Source organism: Lactuca sativa, chromosome 4, assembly GCF_002870075.4.
Source record: "Lactuca sativa cultivar Salinas chromosome 4, Lsat_Salinas_v11, whole genome shotgun sequence".
Taxonomy (NCBI): domain Eukaryota; kingdom Viridiplantae; phylum Streptophyta; class Magnoliopsida; order Asterales; family Asteraceae; genus Lactuca; species Lactuca sativa.
Genome location: NC_056626.2, coordinates 61,270,689 through 61,292,194, shown reverse-complemented (window position 1 = coordinate 61,292,194; position 21,506 = coordinate 61,270,689). Strand labels below are relative to the sequence as shown.

The 21,506-nt window shown below is 31.3% G+C and overlaps 1 protein-coding gene across 4 annotated transcripts; it reads left to right on the top strand.

Moving 5' to 3' along the window:
* The first annotated feature begins 207 nt into the window (after nucleotides 1–207).
* Nucleotides 208–19,059, top strand: LOC111908381 (protein DETOXIFICATION 24). 4 transcript variants are annotated; one of them, XR_008231525.1, is made up of 10 exons: nucleotides 208–360; nucleotides 13,643–13,944; nucleotides 14,088–14,629; nucleotides 14,796–14,882; nucleotides 14,968–15,024; nucleotides 15,122–15,360; nucleotides 16,067–16,185; nucleotides 16,969–17,055; nucleotides 17,164–17,304; nucleotides 18,696–19,059. XR_008231525.1 is itself a non-coding variant. In XM_023904212.3 (9 exons), the coding sequence occupies exons 2-9, from the start codon at nucleotides 13,699–13,701 to the stop codon at nucleotides 17,242–17,244; spliced, it is 1,458 nt and encodes a 485-aa protein (XP_023759980.1). In that variant the 5' UTR covers nucleotides 208–360; nucleotides 13,643–13,698; the 3' UTR covers nucleotides 17,245–17,466. The 4 variants fall into 4 exon arrangements, 3 of the variants coding, with proteins under 3 accessions (XP_023759980.1, XP_023759982.1, XP_023759981.1); XM_023904212.3 differs by lacking the exon at nucleotides 18,696–19,059 and having other exon boundaries at nucleotides 17,164–17,466; XM_023904214.3 differs by lacking the exon at nucleotides 18,696–19,059 and having other exon boundaries at nucleotides 219–360; nucleotides 13,691–13,944; nucleotides 17,164–17,466.
* The last annotated feature ends 2,447 nt before the right edge of the window (nucleotides 19,060–21,506 follow it).

The window sequence follows — 21,506 nt, the reverse complement described above, 5'->3', positions numbered from 1 at the left end:
CTTTACAAAAAGTAAAACAGAATAAAAATAAAATGCCAAAACCAATTACAACTACCTAAAAATTTGTCACTCCTAAATTTATAGTATTGTATCTTTATAAAAAGTAAAACAGAATAAAAATAAAATGCCAAAAAGTACCATTGGAGTCCAATGCAACAATAAAAAGAGAGAGGCCCAATAATAAAAAGTTCGTAACATGGACATATATTTCTCCTATATAAATAGCTTCTATTCCTTTTGAGTCTATACTCTTTATAGTATATACCAAATATAAGTGAATAGCACTTCGTTCCTTCACTTCACCACTCGGATTTGAGTTCAAGTTGTGGCTGCTTTCTACAAATCATATTTCCTTGTATAGTAAGTCTCCTCTTTCTCACTCAATAATGTTTTGTTTTTATAAGATTTAGCCATTAAATTGTTTAAAGAGTTTATAATCTAGACAATACAAGTTTTCGTTGAAAGGTGCAACTAATCGACCAATTTGGTGTGAAGTATTTTAATTATCAAACTAAATAATGCTATAAAATATATATTTTGGTGATAAGCCTTTGCCAATTTCTGAACGTTAGTCTTGTATCAACTTCTGAATGTTTGTCTTGTACCTTGTATCTTGGATCTAATGATTGCATCGACCTTGGTTTTTATATGTTGTTTTAAGGGATTGAAGTGTTATTAATTTAAGTCTTATATTTTGTATCTAATTATTGTAACCAAATGTCTTGTGGCTAGTAGTATCAGTTTTGTTTAAGTTGAGGGTTCAAGTACTATAAAAAACCAATACCTAGATTTAAGAGAATGATTTGTAGGTGTATGAGTTAGCTGTTAAGAAAATTCAATGAAAACATGATTTGTGTGATTTTCTTTTGAACGAAAATACATGATTTGTATGGTGATGCATATTGCACATGATTATCAGCGTCTAGTCCCTTATATTTTGCTTGGTGCAAGAGAGTGGGAAGTAAATATGGATAAAAACAAAGGTGCAAAAGATGATGTGATTTTCAGCTTTATACACACCATATGAATGCCTTTGTTTCTATTTACTTGTCCATATATGTGATTTTGAACTCTATACAAAACAAAACTTATTTGTTTTTATTACTATGTCCAGACATGGGTCACACTGAATCTTATTTTTAATTATTAAATAAATTAATTAAAATAATAAAGAGTCTAGATTCATATTCGCTTCTATTATTTGATTTCCTAGAAAAATCTTTGTCCTGTTGAAAACAGAAACATTTGACATGATAGAAACTAAAAAGTTTCAAGATATATTTTGAATCAAATTTAAGTAATTTAGTATATTAATTTTAGTAGTATTAGAAAACTTGTTTTTAGATAAATAAAAAAATATACTAAAATTTTCAATATATTTAAATCTGCCACTTTTATTTTAATAAGTTTTTATAACATCAATATTAATTTAGAAATTATGAACGATGAATTACATATTATATATTATATATTATACTATAATTTTTATATTTACTTCTACAAATGTATTTTTTTAATAAGTTTATAATATAAGTGGTTCATAAAAAAAAGTTTATAACATAGAGTAAATTAAGTTTATAATATAAAGAGAATTACACGAATGGTCATATGGATATGGTTTTGAGTAACTTGTTGTATGTTGGGTCTTGTTTTTTTAATCAGACTGTGTAATATTTTTATTATTATTTTTTTTAATGTTTTTTATTTGGTCATTGACAAATATAAAATAACTTTTTTTTGTCCTTTTAATTTTTTTTTTTAACTATGTCCACTGTTTTGAACTGAAAGTCGTATACTCTTTTCTCTAATTTATTTGAAACTCCACCAGAAACGACATCCATCACTGAAAATAAGAATTATGACAGAAACCAGATCCACCGACATACCACCTTCATCTAAAATCACCGATGAAACCCACCATGACTAAACACAGACCCTTTGTCTCTTTTGTTGTCCTTTTGAGCCTACCCCGCTGTCCGATCATCTTTTCTGACCACCTATCAGAGACTTCCTCTTCTTGCCTTGTCACCATTAACCCTAAAAGGTAAAATGAAAATACCCGATCAAACCAAAATCATCTCATCCATTATAGAAGCTAGAAATGTTAACGTTTGTTGGACATATTAACCTAAAAAGGTTTTAGACCATAACTTTGCACTAATTTGTTTCAAGTTGGTTACAATCGCATGTAACAAACTTACAAATTGATACTGAATCGTGTTTTGATAACTAATGAAAACCAAAAGCCGTGAAGCACCACCACCACCATCAGAGAAGCATCACCTTATCGGAGAAATCAATTTTCTAATTTGTGGTTCATGTGAGAAACCAAATTTCTGTAAAAAGTTCTTCTCAGAGAGCAATAAATCGAATCAAAATGAAGCACTACCGTGATGTTGTTGATGCTCTTGTTCGAGTGTTTCCATTGACTTCCTAGTTTGTCTTTCTCTGGCAAGTAAAGGATGGAGAGCTCTAATCGGAGATAAGGAGGCTTCGTGGTTTGAGTTTTTCTGGGGAGAAAAGGATGAAGACGGAGAGGGGAGCGCGGAAGATGGGAGGTTGTTGTCTCTAGACTTCTAAACAGAGATGGAGAAGATAGAAATGGGAATATCATATTGTTTTTCGGTAAGATTGTTGTAGTATCGTACCATCTAAAATCTAACCTAGGTAAATTGATTCCTATCTTATCAAGACCCTAGATAGTATCGTAGGATTGGTTTTAAAGATTGTAGAATTGATTGTAAGATCATAGGATTGTTCCTATTTTTTTCCTAGGGATAATGACTTGAGTGGATAACATATTTTAGTTTTTTGTCATATTCGATCACTAAATTATTTTTCGTGCTTTATTAACCTTTAAACTTGTTGAAACGTGTACATTATACCAGTGTGACCAGTAATAGTGGGTTTTGCCGGTTTCCGGTATTGTTTCCGGCCAAATATGTGTTTACCGATCATCTTCTCCGGTTTCCGGCCATGTATGAAAGAGTTTCAGAACTTCACATATTTTTCGACTATGTTTTTTTTTTTTTTTTTTTTTCTCTGAAACAAACCCATTAATCAGATATGAAAGAGTCTTAGAACTTAAAAATCCTGTAAACTTCAGATATAAAAAATGGTGTTCTTGAACATTTCTTAAAACGATTTTAGAACTCAAAAAGTCATTGAACTCACCATTGTAGGAACTTAAAGTTCGTGTTATAGGGTTTATGATTTTAGTGGGTTTACGATTTCAAGAACACAAGAGATCAGTGGATTTACGGTTTCAAGATCGTGTTTAAGGGTTTCCTGGAATCGAGTTCTTGAAGTTCGAAGATCTTAAGTTCCAAATATTGTGATCATCAGATTACCAGAAAACACGAGTTTGAAGATTTGTTCTTCATAAGATCTCTAGAAAAGAGAAAAAGAGAAAGAATATTTGTTGTTCAGATCTGGAAAAGAGAAGAAAGAGAAAGAAGATTTGTTGTTCAGGTCTGGAAAAGAAAAGAAAGAGAAAGAATAGAGATTGAGTTCTTGAAGTTCGAAGATCTTGAGTTCTAGATCTTGTGTTCATCGGATTACCAAAAAAACTTTTTTGAAGATTTGTTGTTCATCAAATCTGTGGAAAAGAGAAAAATAGAACTGCTTTTCCAAATCAGAAATCGTTCATCTCCAAAAGAAGCTTAATTTTTGAAATCTTTAGGTTTCTTTGTCCATATCGGAAAAGCTTGAAATATGAAGCTCCAAATATGTATGTGTTCATGTTTCAGATCTTAGAACCCCATAGAATTTTGGGAAAAAAAAAGGTCCTTCAAGAACTCTATTGCCGGAAAATACATGTTTTGCCAGAGAAGGTAACCGGAAAATCATGTTTGGTCGGAAAGTATGACCGGAGATGCCGTCGGAACTTGCTTTCGCCGAAAATGTCGTCGAAGATGGAACTCAAACCCCCCACAATAAGTTTTACCTGCTATTGCAGGTAATAGTGATATGTTTTAAACAAAAAAACAAGTTTAATGATTAATAGTATACCAAAAAAAATTAAGTGACCAAATATATACAAATGATATAGTTCGTTATCCGCTCAAGTTATTATCCCTTCTTTTTTTATTATCGAATATTTTTTTGAACTATGTCGAATAACTTTTTGAATTGTTTGTTGTTAAATGATGTAACGAATATATATATATATATATATATATATATATATATATATATATATATATATATATATATATATATATATATATATATATATATATAACTATTTATTATTAACTAATAGTTACCATACGAATAAAATGTATTTTTTAAGTTTTAACATGTTTTTGCTAGAATCTTATGATTCGATTCGATCTTACGATCACATTCTTTCAAAGTGGAAAACGATCAAATATAAGATCCCGATCTTGACATAGGAAAAAGAAGTAGATGAGAATATTTAATTTTATAAAATTATAAATTATAAATAATATAAAAAGAAAACTAAAACAAATAGATGAGGATAAAATGGTCATTTTATATCTGCTATGGACCAAAGTTGAAAAAAAAAAAAAGTTAAACATCAAATACACAACCAAACCATAAAGAAAATAGAACGAGGGAGCTGGCATTTGGGAATCAATCACGGATAAACTCATAAAGGAATAAAGGATATTGGGCCGTTCATTATTTCGTGTATACTTGGAACCCAAAAAGCATACCCTTTACTCTACCTGAAAAAAATCGGGTTATCGAAATACCGAAAAAATTAACGTGATTCCCGATTTACTTGATACCCGAAAAATCAGACGGATAATTCGGGTAACGGGTATTTTCGACAGGTCTTAGTTGTACCCTTTAAACTTTTTTCGGATTCTTTTGTCAAGACACTAAATTCTCAAATTCTAAACTATAATTATATCCTTACATGTCACATGTATCTTATCCATTGTGGATTGGGTAATGCTCCAGTAAGAAAATAATCAATCTGTGTGCATTAGTTGGAAACGTGGGATCCAATGGTCCGGGCAAACAATAATAAAATAGAAAAACTAAATCGGGATAAACATTTTTGGCTGCAAATCATGTGGTAAATCAATATGTTATTAAGTTTCTTCATTTGTATAACATAATTCAAAAATATCTGAATTCAAAAACCGATTCTGCAAACATATATGGCTTTAAAAATATATTAAACCAAAAACCATTTACAAAAGGGTAAATGACATAAAAAAGAATCTTTTTACACAAAAATTAGATTTTGACACCGTGTTTTTTTGTCAATTTTGACACTGTGTTTTACCAATTTGTTACAATTCTGACCACTTGACCGGTTAACCATGTTACATGCTGACGTGGCATGATGACGTGTCAGTTTTGATGACATGACATGCTGACATGATATGATAACGTGTCAAAATTGATTTTTAAAAAAAAACACTATGTTTTCACTTTTTTCGATTTTGACATTAAGTTTAATTTTTTATTTCAATTTTGACACTGTTTTTTTGTTCCAATGGAACATCATTTATCAAATTTTGTTCAATTTTGTCTATTTTCCATTTGAAACCGTATAAATATATTTTTTATTACATTTTTAACCGTATAAACATATTTTTTTCATTTAAAAACCACATTTTTATTTAAATACAAGTTGTTTTTTTTTCTTACATTCAAAGGATTAGTTATATCATGAGAATCAAACTAACCATAAGCTTCTAATAAGATGTAAAAATTTGATGGGTTGCAAACTTGATATCTGAGTTTTGATCGACTACATGCCTCCAAACCTTCAAACACATTTTAAAGTTGCATATTTAATATAAAATACAATTTTTATATAACTAATACATATTTATATATAAAATTATGGTTTGAGTGTAAAAAAAAATGTATTTATACAAAACTATGGTTTTTAAATGAAAAAAAACATATTTATACGTTTAAATATATTAAAAAAATATTTATACGGTTTCAAATAGAAAATTGTCAACATTGAACAAAATTGGAAAAAATGATGTTCGATTTGGAACAAAAAAACATAGTGTCAAAGTTGAAAAAAAATTAAACTTAGTGTCCAAATCGAAAAAAAAAAAAACTTATTGTTTTTTGTGAGAAAAAAATTCAATTTTGACACGTCAGCATGTCATGTCATTAAAACTGACACGTCAGCATGCAACTTGGTTAACCGATCAAGTGGTCAGAATTGCAACAAATTGGAAAACACAGTGTCAAAATTGACATAAAAAAAACACGGTGTCAAAATCGAATTTCTGTGTAAAAAGAGGGTTTTTTGTGTCATTTACCCTTAACAAAAATCTCAAACTCTATCAAATATAGCTAGTAACAATCATATAGTTAATTAAGGCATAAAATCACTAAATTTTGCATAATTTATACCCACCTTATTGCCGGCCTTCCCCTTCCCTTCAAAAATCAAAACAAATCACAGATCGATCACTTTATCTAGTTTACAAGCCCAAATTACACAGACACATTGCACGGAAAAAAAAAATATGCAGTTAAGAGAACAAAGAACACTCTCAATCTAACTTTTATAAATATGATGATAATCGAAAACAAATACAACCACCACGAACACAGAAATTTGGATGGAAAATATTTGTGAACATAATGATAATAGTATAGACCCATATTATTGGCCTTCTATAGATGATAATTGTATAAGTCCATCATTGTATTTATATTTATCCCGTCTTATGTTAAGATAGATACTAGATATACATTATCCAATAAGGATAATGTCATAAAAAGTCTTAAGTTTGGCAGAAAATGTTGGTTTTACCTTTCGATAGATTTTTGGTTCGTTTATGCCGCAAACTTCTCATTTTTTTTTGTTGATTTTGCCCTTTTACCTATAATAGCAGGTTTACAGGTTACCATAAATTATTTTTTATGAAAAAATCCTTAAGTTTTAGAAATATTTTGCAAAAAAACCCTTAAGATTATAAAAGTATAGAATATAAATATATATTCAAAATTCGATAAAACTAAATGGTTTTAAAAATTTAATTGTCAAAAGTTTATATCAAACTAATATAAGTTTTATTGTACTTATATTATGAAACCAAAACTGGAAATATTTTTAGCTTTACCTACGTTAAATTTTATATTGGTTCGACATAAACATTTTATATTTAAATTTTAAAAAAGTTACATAGTTTTATCAAAATTTGAATATATTCCTTAATTAATACTTAAATTTTTTCAAAGCAAAATTAAAAAATGTATGTTAACTAATAATTAAATATGCTAAAATAGTTAAACATATGAATATTCTGACATTAATTAAATTCAATTAATTTTTTTTTAAAATGAAAATAAAAATATTTTATATGTTTAAAAGGTTTGTATTTCAAAAATAATAATATATCATATTTTTCATAAAAACAAAATATATTTATACAATAAATTAAATTGATATATTTATATTTTATATGTTTAAAATGTTTATGTTTGTGTTTTAGAAATAATAACTTATACAAGTATACTTATTTTTATAAAAAATAATATGTTAATATTTTTATTTATGAAATACAAAAGTTTTAAGCATATAAAATATTTTCATCATCCTTTAAAAAAATAATTGCATGGAAATAATGTCACCATATAGTGACTATGATCACCTCCAAAATTGTTTTACGAGCTATGGATATATACAACGAATCCAAAAAATATAATACATTATTATTTCTGCAATACAAACTTTTTAAACATAGAAATATTGTTATTTTCCTTTAACAAAATTAATTGAATTTAACTATCATATTATTCATATATTTAACTATTTTATCATAGTTAAATATTACCTAACAGACGTTTTTTTAATTTTACTTTGAAAAGTTTAAGTTTTAAATTGAGCAATATATTCAAATTTTGATAAAAGTAGGTTACTTTTTTAAAATTTAAATATAAAATGTTTATATCGAACCAATATAAAATTTAATGTACGTAAAGCTAAAAATACTTTCAATTTTTGTTTCATAATATAAGTACAATAAAACTTATATTAGTTTGATATAAACTTTTGACAATTAAATTTTTAAAAACCATTTAGTTTTATCAAAATTTGAAAATATATTTATATTTTATACTTTTATAATCTTAAGGATTTTTTGAAAAATATTTGTAAACTTAAGGGTTTTTTTCGCAAAAAGTAATTCATGGTAACCTGGAAACCTACTATTACAGGTAAAAAGGGGAAAACCGACAAAAAATGACAAGTTTGCGACATAAATGAACAAAAAATCCGTCGAAGGGTAAAACCGACATTTTCTGCCAAACTTAAGACTTTTTATGACATTATCCCTTATCCAATATGGCACCAGAGCAAACCCTCTAAATCCTAGTCATCTCTCTTTCTCTCTCTCTCTCTCTCTCTCTCTCTCTCTCTCTCTCTCCAAGGACGGTTCCCCCTCCCTAGAGAATTTGTATGGCATTGCCATCATAAAAGCCTAAGTTCATGTTGTTCTTGACCTCGATTAACTCAATTATGATGCTTGGTGCGAGCTCTTTGAAACTCATTGTGTGTTTGAGCACATTGATGCCTTATGTGATGTACCCGATGCGATCCATGAAGAACCCATATAGAATAAAATTGTTTATATTTTAGATTTATAAGTGAGAATTTCTAAAACCCTTCTTCAAATGATTTTAAACCAGAATGCAATGGCCCGTGAAGTTTTGATCAATTTGGACACATTGTTACGCGACAACAAAGATGCTTAAATTATATAACTATGTGATTCATCCATTAGAGCTTATTATACCTACATCAAAATGATCACATATCTTCTTGATAATATTGTTGCCATGGTACTCATGAAGAAACATCGTCGCATACATGATCGACGAGTTATTCTCCATGTTTAACTACAGTGGGGGCCTTATACATCATCGAACCCTGCTTACAACCTTTTAAGAAGTATGTTAAAACCACGAACACAACACCCTCAAGAAACCTCTTTCGCCCTTATCTTGCTTAACACAAAGTCCTTCAATCGTAGGGACCTTCTAGAGAATAAACATTGTGGTCATAGAGAATATCACACACACCAACAATAACCATACAACAGCCAGACAACATTGTCATGGGCATACGATAGGATGTTGCTGAATAACCCCAATGAGGGTTCTTTTCACCGCTATAGTTAGTTGTCTAGTCCTATTTAGAGTTGAATCCATGCTCGATCCAATACCAACCATGTGACATGCAGACCTAACACCATCTTCAACCCATCACCCATCCACCCTTATTTGTAGGCCTCTTCCAACAAGCACCAAATTAGGACCAAGTTGTGAAAACCTAACAACCATCACCCTTTAGAGACTTGGCTTCCCTATATTCCATCCAATCAAGCCACACTACCCCCCTTTTGCAATTGTTAAACACCAAGACTTAACATGATAAGGGAAATAATGTATGGTATATGGAAACAAGAGCTACCTATTACATTATTCAAATCTAGGTATTATCAATCACTATAGCTTCACATATAATTAAAAGGACGATATATTGTGTGTATCTTGCACATTATATCCAAAGATAAACCTAATGTTGATGCTTGTAAATCATTTTTTGAAGATGACTATGAAGTGAAGTATATTTAGGTCTAGTTAGTGAACGAGGAAATAGTATGAAACCACAAGGATAAAAACTATATGAATTATAGAGAATTTTACAATTAGGCTAAACTTCTCATCATAGCCAAACCATAGATGCCGACTTTTTCAATTAGTAAGCAAACAAGCTTCATAAAGAGCAAGGAAACCATCATCACTAAATTTATTTTCATAAAGCCATATATACTTAGAAATATTAACTACTAGTGGTAGTGGTTTAAGGATTCAAGTTCCATTAGAAATCAGAGAATTATAGTATTTATTAATGGCATTAACATTTGGATCCTATAAAGCCTATAGATATAAAAGAGTCATATACCAATAGGTAGTGGTATGAAGGTTAATTTATCTAGTGGGTTTAACAATGCATTGTTTAAAATACTTCATCATTAGATGAGAGGATAACATTGATATAGATGATTGTACGAACAATAATGTGACATTGATATGGTGATTATGCAGTTGCTATCATGAGGAAGGGGAATATGGTTGAAGGATAGAGGGTTGTGCTTATAGTGTGTCAAAGGTGTGCATAGTAGTAGTCTCGAAAAGCATGAAATCAAGAAAGTGATGCAAGATCAATACCAGAGTTGTGGTTATAGTGTGCAAGGAACATCAAGAAAATTATATGCCATGGATTAGTCAAATTCTTGGAATCGAAGGGAGATGACCTTATTCAAGGCAATATATTATATGACGCTGGATTTTTATGGAAATATTACGGCAGAAAATCCCACCCATAGGACATGTAACTAAGAGAAATGCATAGAGTTGTGTAAGTGGGAGGTTATATTAGATGATGAGGTCTTGATAGTACACACAACGTATAAAAAGGTGTAAGTGGTAGTAGTCTTGATAGGCATGAAATCAAGAATGGCAATATGGTTGAAGGATAGAGGGTTGTGGTTATAATGTGTCAAAGGTGTGCATGGTAGCAGTCTTGAAAAGCATGAAATCAAGAAAGTGATGCAAGATCAATGTCATAGTGTAAGGAACATCAAGAAAATTGTATGCCATGGATTAGTCAAATTCTTGGAATTGAAGGGAGATGACCTTATTCAAGGCAATATATTATATGATGATAATTTTTAGTGGAAATATTACGGCAGAAAAGCCCACCCATGGGACATGTAACTAAGAGAAATGCATAGAGTTGTGTATGGGGAAGTTTATATTAGATGATGAGGTTTTGATAGTACACGCAACACATAAAAAGGTGCCAGTGGTAGTAGTCTTGATAGGAATGAAATCAAGAACGCCATGCAAGATCAATGAGGGAGCATACAAACTGTCAAGAAAATTATATCGCATGGAGGAGTAAAAATATTAGAATCGAATGGGAATATGGTCTTATCCAATGCAACATGTTATGTGATGATGATTTTTAATAGAGATATTAAAGCAACAAAAAAAAAACACCCACACACATCATACATGTACCTGAAAGAAATGCATAAAGTTGTGTAATGGGGTAATTTTTTGTAGCACGATGAGGCATTGATAATACAAGAACCCAAATATGCAAAGTTAGGATATGATGGTGACTTGGAAATAATAACAGTAAATAGCGAAATTTTGGATCGAGGTGGAAGATAAATAAATAATTAAGAATGTAGGTAGTGATGTGAAGGGATTTGACATGGTATGTAAGTGGAAGATGAACATGAATCATAAGCGTATGAATGACATTGTTCACAGTGTTTATCACATAAGAGTTACAATTTCATCGTTTCATACGCGAGCATTAAAAACAATTTTGTATAACAATTTAGTCAAAATGAATACTTGGCATGAGCATATAAAGAGATAAAGTTACATGTACTATAAAACTTTCCTAGGAGAAGTACATCAGGAAAATGTTGTAGCAATTCAACATGACAAATGCAAAAGGCAGAAGTACATGTTTGGAAGGTCACATTGAACTTCGAAAAAACAATCACCACAAATAGGTGAAGGCAATAAAGAGAGCTTGGATTCCTTATGCATGGGAAGCAAGCACCTTGATTTATGTTATGGTTTGCATGAGGCCAAACATTGCTCATGTAGTGGGAGTCGTGAGAAGGTTTATATTCAATATGGTAAAAGAGCATTAGGAAGTAATCAAATGGTTGTTATGTTACTTGAAACCCATGTTTTGAAAATCGGACCGCCCGATTTGACCGGTTCAACCGGGAACCGGTCCCGAATCCGTTCTTAAATGCCAAAAAACGTGTATTCATGCGAACCGGTAAAAACCGTTCAAAACTGGAAATTTTAAAATTTTTTTTTTTTTCATTTTCTGTATTTTTTTTATATAATTAAATATAATTATAACATCATCCGGTTTTCCAGTTGTTAAGACCGGTCCAACCGGTTGGACCACCTGAACCATCGAACCAGAAGGCCGGTTCGGGTCCGGTTTTCAAAACCTTACTTGAAACATACTTCTAAGGTTGCCATATGTTTCTAAATAAAAGGGGTTATCTTTGAAGGATTAATCAATGCATACTTGGTTCGATGTTCAGATTTAATAAACAACACTACAAGTTCTACAAGTTATGTGTCCACTAGTCCACTATCGGGGTACATTAGTTAGTTAGATGCCTAGACTTCATTTAGTGTTTCTCTTTCAACCATAAAAGTTGAATACATGACCATTGAGGATGAAAAGGAGCTTATCTGGTTAAAGAACTACTTATCAAAGTTGGCATGCAATAGGGTGATATGTTGTATTCTTTATTTTGACAATGGGAAAATGACGTACGAGCCCAACGAAGTTTCCAAACCGCTTAAAAAGCTCCAATCATTTTTTTCAGTTCAAAAAAAACCCAACGAACTTAACCTTTTGTCTAAAAGGCCTAACTAAGTTACACTTTCCTGAAAGTCAAATAAGAGAAACAGAAGACGTGGCTTATTACCGTATCGGGAAAATGACTTGTTAGACCAACGACGTTTCCAAAACGTTTAAAAAACTTTAATCATGTTTTGACTGTTCAAAAAAAAAAACCCAATGAACTTAAACAAAACAAAATTGGAAATTTTTGAATGGTTTGGAACTTTGTTGGACTTTTTAGACAAAATGTTAAGTTCGTTCGGTTTTTTTGAACAGACAAAACATGATTGAGGTTTTTTAAATGGTTTGGAAACTTCGTTGGGATTTTAAGTCATTTTGTGTTCTGACAATCAAAGTGCAATTCATCTCACAATGAATCCATATATTTAATGGAAGGAATAAACACATTTAGATGAGATACCACTGCATCAAAGAGCTTATTAATGATGGTATCGTTATCCTTGTAAAAAATCCTTGGTACAAAGAATGGAGTAGATACGTTTACCAAGGTGGTGACACCACAAAAGTTGAAGTTGTGCTGAAATTTAATTGGCCTTCTATATGACTATGAGAAGGTGTTGACTTAATAGAAGATGAGGTTTGTGAGAGGTACATGATTTGGATAGAAGTTGATTTTTTGATCAACCTCCAAGTGAGATATTTTTTTTGTTTTTAGAATTCGTGTTAAGCTTCAGTTGTCCCTTTGAGATTGATTTGTTGGTAATCCTCTAAGGGGGGATTGTTGAGTTGTGGATAATGGTTGTTTGTGGATGGCATAAAGGGTGCCGCACATCAAAAATGGTGAAGGAGAAGAATATAAATAACAAACTAATGGTGATACTATGTTAGCATCCCACATCGTCTATACATAATTTCGTTTGTATCTGAATGTAATTGTAAACTTAAACCCCCAAGATTAATACTAAACTGATCTCTTGTCTTCTTTATATTTCTCCGCGTCCTTTAATTGTGCGCTTGTCGGTTGAACACCTACCAATTTTCAACTATTGATATAGTTAGATAAACAATTATAACAAAATATATAAATTGAAAGTATAACAAAAGTTGCATTTTTATTACACATCTAAAGTCTCAACAAAGGTTATTGCCATAAATTTTTAACTAAATTAACTTGCTAATCAGATTTTTTTTTTTATGATTTAAGCCTGTCATATAGTCCGGTTTCTACTATTCACTAATCTACCAGAACATCAATCTTTTTTCCAGGAAAACTGAAATTTTAACACGTTATTCTATATGCTCATAACTTCCAAGTTCTCAGGATGGATGACGAGATGCAAACAAAGCTTATTCAACAGGGACAAGAAGATGATAGTGACTTGAAACGAAGGATATGGGTCGAATCAAAAAAGATATGGAGGGTCGCCTTGCCTGGTATTATAGCAAGGGTTTGCGCTTTTGGAACTATTGTTGTCACTCAGTCATTCATCGGACATATCAGCGAAACAGATCTTGCTGGTTATGCACTTGTTCAAGCACTTAGTGTTCGGTTTGTCAATGGAATACTTGTAAGTTGACCATAATTGTTTGGTTATCATTAACAAAAGCCACCAGTCATGACTCATGATGATTCTAAGCTTTCTACAAACCAAAAATCCCTTGAATCGACCATTTTCGTTCTAATTAAAATGTATATATATCATATCCACAGTTGGGAATGTCGAGTGCAACCGAAACCCTTTGTGGACAAGCATTTGGAGCCGGACAAAACCATATGATGGGTATTTACTTGCAACGATCATGGATTGTGGACTTGATTACTTTGACCATCTTGCTCCCAGTCTTCATCTTTGGTACACAAATCTTTAAGCTTGTTGGCGAGGAAGAATCAATAGCAAACAGTGGTGGATACATATCCTTATGGTTCATCCCTTTTGTATACAACTTCGTTTTCAGCTTAACTATACAAATGTATCTGCAAGCACAGTCAAAGAACATGATCATCGCATGGATTTCAATTTTCCAATTCACGATCCATATACCTTTGTCGCTACTTTTTATATATAAGTTGAACATGGGGCTCTCAGGTGCCATGCTTGCACTGTCGTTTTCATCTTGGTTCCTTGTGATTGGCGAATTCATCTACATTTTTGGGGGATGGTGTCCGCATTCATGGAAAGGATTCACAGTTGCTGCTTTTAAGGATCTGTTACCAGTTGTGAAGCTCTCAATATCCTCTGGTGTGATGGTCTGGTAAGTATTTTTGTTACAATCAATCCGAAAAGTCAAACAGTGGTATAAAAACTATTTGGTTTAACCATGCATAAAAAGTCATTTCCACAAAAGCACATGAATTCTATTACGATTGAAGTGATTTTTGTCACATGAAAAGTTAAACTGTGATTTAAACAATGTGTAGCTTAGAGTTATGGTACAATGCTTTTCTGGTCTTACTTGCTGGATACATGGAAGATGCCGAGGTCGCAATAGCAGCCTTCTCTATTTGGTATCAATTTTTTTGATCATATTCCTCCTTTTTCCACTCATTTTGCTAGAAAACCAATCTCCTTAATTGGCAACAATTTTCACAGCCTGAATATTAACGTATGGGAGTTGATGATAAACCTCGGTTTCTTAGGTTCAGCATGGTAGGTGATCGTTGATTTCTTAAGAATTTTCTGTGTATTAATTAAACTTTGGTATGTGACTGATACGTGTCATATTGAAATTTAAACATTTATACAGTGTTCGGGTGGCGAATGAATTAGGAAGAGGAAACGCTAAAGCAGTGAAGTTTACAATAAAAGTCTTGTTGGGGACTTCCATTACCATTGGCTTATTCTTCTTCATTCTTTGTTTGACGTTTGGAAAAAAACTTGCATACTTGTTTACAAGCGATGTCAGGGTTGCAGATGCAATATCGGATCTCTCTTTTCTTCTTTCTTTTTCGGTATTGTTGAACAGTGTATATCCAGTACTATCAGGTAGCAATATCTTCTCATTTGGTAATATTTATATTTTAGAAAAGTTTAGACATAAATGTAAGTTCACCATGCTTAGAGCATCCATAATACGTAGTTTAATGAAATGTTTGAACTAAGATGAAATATCTAGTTAACACTCAATATGTTAGCCTCAACCATACTAGTGGGGTGTCATGTTGATGTTGGATAAAGTGGATATTGAACTCTTTAATGACAATCAAACTATTCATTTGGAAAAATGAATGCTTTTCTTTATCTAAAATGATTAACAATAAGTGATTCTATTAAAATATAATTACATTAAACTTTTGTAGAGTGTAATATATCCTAAGAATAAAAACATGTGAAAAATGGAACGAAAAATTAATGGAATAATAATGCATCAGTCCATTAACTTCTATAGATTTCAATAAACTGTTAATGCGTTTACGCTTTCTAAATAGAGACTTGAAATATATCGTCTTTATTTCTATTTCCAGAAATTAAGTGTATAGGGTTAGCGTGTAGCGTGCACAATTTTGATATGAAAGATTCTTGTTCATTTCTATTATTGTAAAGTTTAAAGGTTAATGTTTACAAAGGTACGTATTAACGCACAAACAGAGGCTTACAACTTAGTGTTCACCATAATTGGACTTTAAATTTCAAGATTTGAAGCTTTCTATTTTGGGAAAGTTTACAAGTTAGTGTTATTGTTTGTTATCAGGGGTGGCAGTTGGAGCTGGAATGCAAGGAGCTGTAGCAGTCGTGAACTTCGTTTGTTATTACCTGATCGGAATTCCGTTGGGAGCTTTACTTGGGTATACGACGACTCTTGAAGTTAAGGTACATGCAATTAATATCTATCTTAATTTGTCGAATAGCTGAAAGATCTTTTATCGTCGATATTTTGTATGATAAGTTTGTAGGGTTAACATTGTTTTTTGAAAAATGAATTAGCGATTATTGATTTATTGTCTTCAAATGACCATCAAACATATTTTTTATTACATCAAAAGTAATGAATTATTTTGCTATGTTTTCCACGTGTTATACCGAGTATAGCAACTCAATATTTTATTTTACACTTTTGGTCTAGTTTGTTAAGCAAACATAAGTAAAAACACAAAAAAGTGGAAAATAGGAAAAAATTGTAAAAGAACATTGTATGAAAGTGTAACAACATTTAATTTTATTTAAAGTTTAAAAAATGCGCTAAAAATAATAAAAGGTTGTAAAAAAGTTTTAAAATTTTGTTAACATTTTTTTTTAATAAAAGGTGCAAAAAAGGTTTAAAAGGTAGTAAAATAGTTTTAAGAAAAAATATATAAAAGTGTAAGAAAGTTATAATTTTGTAGAAAACGAATCTAATTTTGTATAGATTTGTAAAAAAACCATTTTGTACCAAATTCATAATGAAATTAAAGTCTTGACAAAATTCATAACAAATCTAAAACTTAACAACATACATTGTATATTGTACACTTATGGAAAGCATAAAACAATAGTTCATTATCTATTAACATAATATAATAAGATTGTTAGTTATTTTGAAGACAATAGAGATATTTCGTTTCATAAAAACGATGTTAACCACAAATTCATATTACTTCATTACTTGACATGCAGGGTATATGGATTGGACTAATTGGTGGTGTTATAACACAAACAATTACAATCATATATTTGATTTGGAGAACAGATTGGGATGATCAGGTAAATTTGGGAAAAATGAATCTGATTTGGGAAAAATTAATCTGATTTGGCGTCTTGTTTAGATTTTTAATATTTTTCAAAATGGAGATCATGTTTTGCCTATTATAGGTCAAGAAGGCTTCAGAACGTCTCGGTCGATTTTACTTAAAGTTGAATGAAGATCCCTACGAGATTTCTAACGAGTCGTGATTATGAAAAAGGTTATGCTTGTGGTTTAAGGATCAAGATATTCCGTCCACCGAACCACACGTAGGGTTTTGGTTGTTTATATCATCATCATTTTTCATTGTATTATTTGAGTCAATGAATCTTAATATAAAAAATGTAAGATTTAACGAGATCTAATCACTTTTACAACAAAAACCTAAAGAGAAACTTTGAATCATAATCATGTAACATGACATTTATTTACCTGATTTGTTATAGTAGTAAGTTGTAAAATTATCAAATAAAGAACTCATACCACAATGAACTTACAAGAAAAGAAAACTTTACGAAATTACGGTAAGGGTTATTTCCATAACAATACATCAAAGTTTTTCGTTTGGTTTTAAATAACCATTTAATTTGTTTTGGTTTCGTTTGACTTATGTTGCCTTTTATCACTCTCTACCTAGCTTTAGTATTCGGGGGTGTTTGTTATATCTTTTGAGAGGCCAAAAGGATTTTTGGAAAAAGTTACAAAAAGACAGGATTTCCTGACTTTTCCAAAAAGTCAGTTTTCCTTATATCAAAATCTAAAAAGTAGCTTTTAAAATATTTTTACCAAACATCTTTTCTCTTCTATCTTTTTTTAAAAATCCTTTTTGTCTCTCAAAAGATAAGTCAAACACCCCCCTCTTCCAAATAATAAAGAGAGGGAGAGGGATAAAACCTACAAAACTCTCTACTTTTTCATTCGATCTACATCAGTTTTTGCAGTGGTATATCGGAGAAACGTTTATAAAAGGTTAAACATTTTTGGAAGGTTTTACTAATTTTTCAATTGGATTTTGTTTTCCATTTTCAAGCTCTTTTTGAAAATCTAGAATTTCCTTTCAATATTGCGAAAAATTCAGTCTTTACCGACTAGATTCATGATTTTCTGGTGATTACCAGCAAGTCCGGCTGAGATTTTCATCCTCGGTAACAGTTGCTAATTGGTCTGAGCGTTTTTGGAAATTTTGTCGACAAATTAGTTGAATTTCAACTGCTACTAGTATATGAATATGAGTTTTACATATAGTAAGAAGTTAAATTGGGTAACAAAGAGCATATTCAAGATGGTGAGTGTGAGGAACAGAGCACCGGAGATGACTTCCATAAACGGGGGCTCCGTTCCCGGCGTCGGAGATGAAAAGGAATGTGAGGTCCGACCAGGAAGAATGCAGGCTCAAAAGCGAGACCCGAATGTTAAAACGAACTGTATTCCTCCACCAACCATTCAAATTCGGTTCAAATACGGGTCAATTTGCCATGAAAGCAATATCAATTCTGAAGCCACATTTAGTAAATAAGTTAACTAATTTCTTCTAAAACTCGACTTATTAATGAATCAACTGATTAAACTAGATGAAGTTACAGTTATGGTGATGTAAAGTTACAGAAGGAGAAACATTTGATTTCAGTTTTTAAAGATTTCTAATTCATCAAATGTTCAGGTGAAAAGGATTCAACATTGTGTTAAAACTCTGGATGCTTTAAAGCTTAAAAACTCTGGTCAAAGCAACAATAGCGATGGAAATCATGTTCAAGAACAGAGATTTTCAGATGGGTATGGTGGCATGCCGCCTCAATCAAGGTGGAGAGTTAGGAAATCTTCATTTACTCCAGGGGTGAATCAACATCCACTACTATCACTGCTGATCATTAATGAAGATGACAAGATTGTTGGAAACACGATGCAAAAAATCTCAGAAGAAATTGTATGGTGACTCTTTGACTATCATAAGTCAATATACATATATGTAATGTAACCGGGGAAACCTGGAAAATTTTAGATAAATGGCATTTAAGACGGGTAATTTTTGAGTATAATAATCTAACAGGTCCAAAAAAAAATTAAATGATCATTTAAAACCAAACGAAAAACTTTGATGTCTTATAATGTCAATAACCCTTATGGTAAATTAAGACTTCAACAAAACTTTTTAGTCCTTTTCTTGGTTTGAAGTAAAATGATTCAAATTGTGAATTATAATTATATATCTTTTTATTTTTCACATCTTAAAGTTCAATTAAGTGTTTTACTACCATTTTAAAAGAAACTTAGTTGTTGGGTTTTACTAATGCACTACTCTCAAGTTTTTTCAAGGGATGAAATGGGAGGAAGAAATGTTCGTTTTTTAAGGAAGGGAAGAGAAATACAAGAGGTGATCTTGAGCTTTTTTAAGGAGTGAAAGGAATGAAATGATATTCTCGAGTTTCATTTAAGAAAAGAAAAGGAATGAAATGAAATGGAAGAAAAGAAAGGACATATTTTTTTAAGATTTATTTCCTTCCATTTTTTGATGATTAGGTAGGAAATTGAGAGAAATGAAAAAGAAAGAAAGGAAGGAAAGAAAATAAAAAGTTACTAATATTTTCTTTCATTCCTCTTTTTTCCCTCCATTTCCTTCAAAAAGATTCAAGAATAGGGTTAAATAGGGGTGAAACCGTTCTAAACCCGACCTGAATGGACCCAGAACTCGGAAAATGGATTTAGTAGAACCGAATCAATATATATATATATATATATATATATATATATATGTATATATATATATATATATATGTATATATATATATATATATATATATGTGTGTGTGTGTGTGTATACACACACACACACACCGATTCCAGTTTGGTTCCGGTATAGGACCGGGTAAATGGGTCTAGAACCAGAATCCAAAAAACCCGAAAACCGACGTAATGTGTAATTTGTGAAACTTTTAAAAATTTCATAACTTATTCGTTTGAAGTTAAATTGAAATGTGTTCTTTTTTAGCATATAGTTTATAACTTATACTTCAATATAGGCTATAATTTCATCATTTTCGACTCCATATTTAATAAGTTACCGCCCCTCCCCCAACCCCCCCCCCCCCCCCGAATTTGAGGTATCAAAGCCAAAAAATTTTCAGTATTTCAGTTTTATATGTAATCTATAAAACTTTTAAAAATTGTATAAGTCATTTGTTTGAAGTCCAATTTACATGAGATCTTTTCGAGCATGTACTTAAAAGTTTGTACCTCAATTTAGACTATACTTTCATCATTTTGGTTCCATATTGAATGAGTTATACTCACCCGGAGTCAGAGTATCAAAGTTGAAAGTTTTTAAGCTTTTAAGCTTTTATGTGTAATATGTGAAACGTTTGCAAAACTCATTCGTTTGAAGTTAGATAGACATGAGATCTTTTCGAGCGTGTAGTTTATGGTTTGTACTTCAACTTAGGCAATAATTTTATTAGTTTTGGTTCCATATTAAATGACCTACAGTCTCTCGGGGAACCAAAGCTAAAAGTTTTTCAACTTTTCATTCCTTAAGGTCCAAACTCAATCCTTTGAGAACCGGGGCCTTCACTTGCTCAATTACCATATGAGCCTTTAATTAAAGATTACCTCGAAATAGGATGTTACAACGGCAGTGGCGACAAATTTAGTGGTTAGAACTAGATGCAACAACAATAGGGAAGAACTAATGCTTCGATAAAGTCGGCATCAGGAGACGTTAGAGAAGGCAGCTGAGTGTCACGGGCCAAATATCCCGTGACCATGTTGACAGAGAACACAAAGACCTTTCACTAGATTAGCCTGTCGTTAGATTCAAAAAGGGGCGACCTAGACAAATGGGCATTGTTTGTCTAGTTGTTTTCATACGGTCGAGTCGCTGAATAGCTTGACAATGAAGGGGATCGTAGTGGGTTAGACACAATTGGTCGCGGGATAGTAGGGATGTCCTAATAAGCCCATGGCATGGATAAACCATTTGGCATGCGTAACCTGGGTGGGCTAGTGATGTGTTTTATACTATCAGTTATAAAGCTTTAAATTTATAACCCTTGTCTCTTTAACTAAACTAAAACACAAATTAGGCAGTGTACCTAGTCACATAGTAGTGTAGTAAAGTAAGTACTGGATCGGAGATAGGGAATGGAGTCATTTTGGAAATTAAAATTGCTAAATGTTAATCTAGTTATTAAAATAAAAACTAATGAAATAATATTTTTATATGATTTTGCAAGCTCAGAAAAACTTAATTAACAATTAACTAGAAAACAACTAAAAATGAGTTTTAACTAGAGAATTAAAATAATTTCGTTTAGCTTTGGATCCCCTTCCTTTCCTATGAGTAATTTCGACTATGGATTACTTCTATTGGTTACTTATCACTCACTGTCATGGTCAGACTAATTAGCTTACTTCATATTATGACACTTAATCATAATGATCATGTAGACTAAGGATACTTAATCGATTTTATTTAATG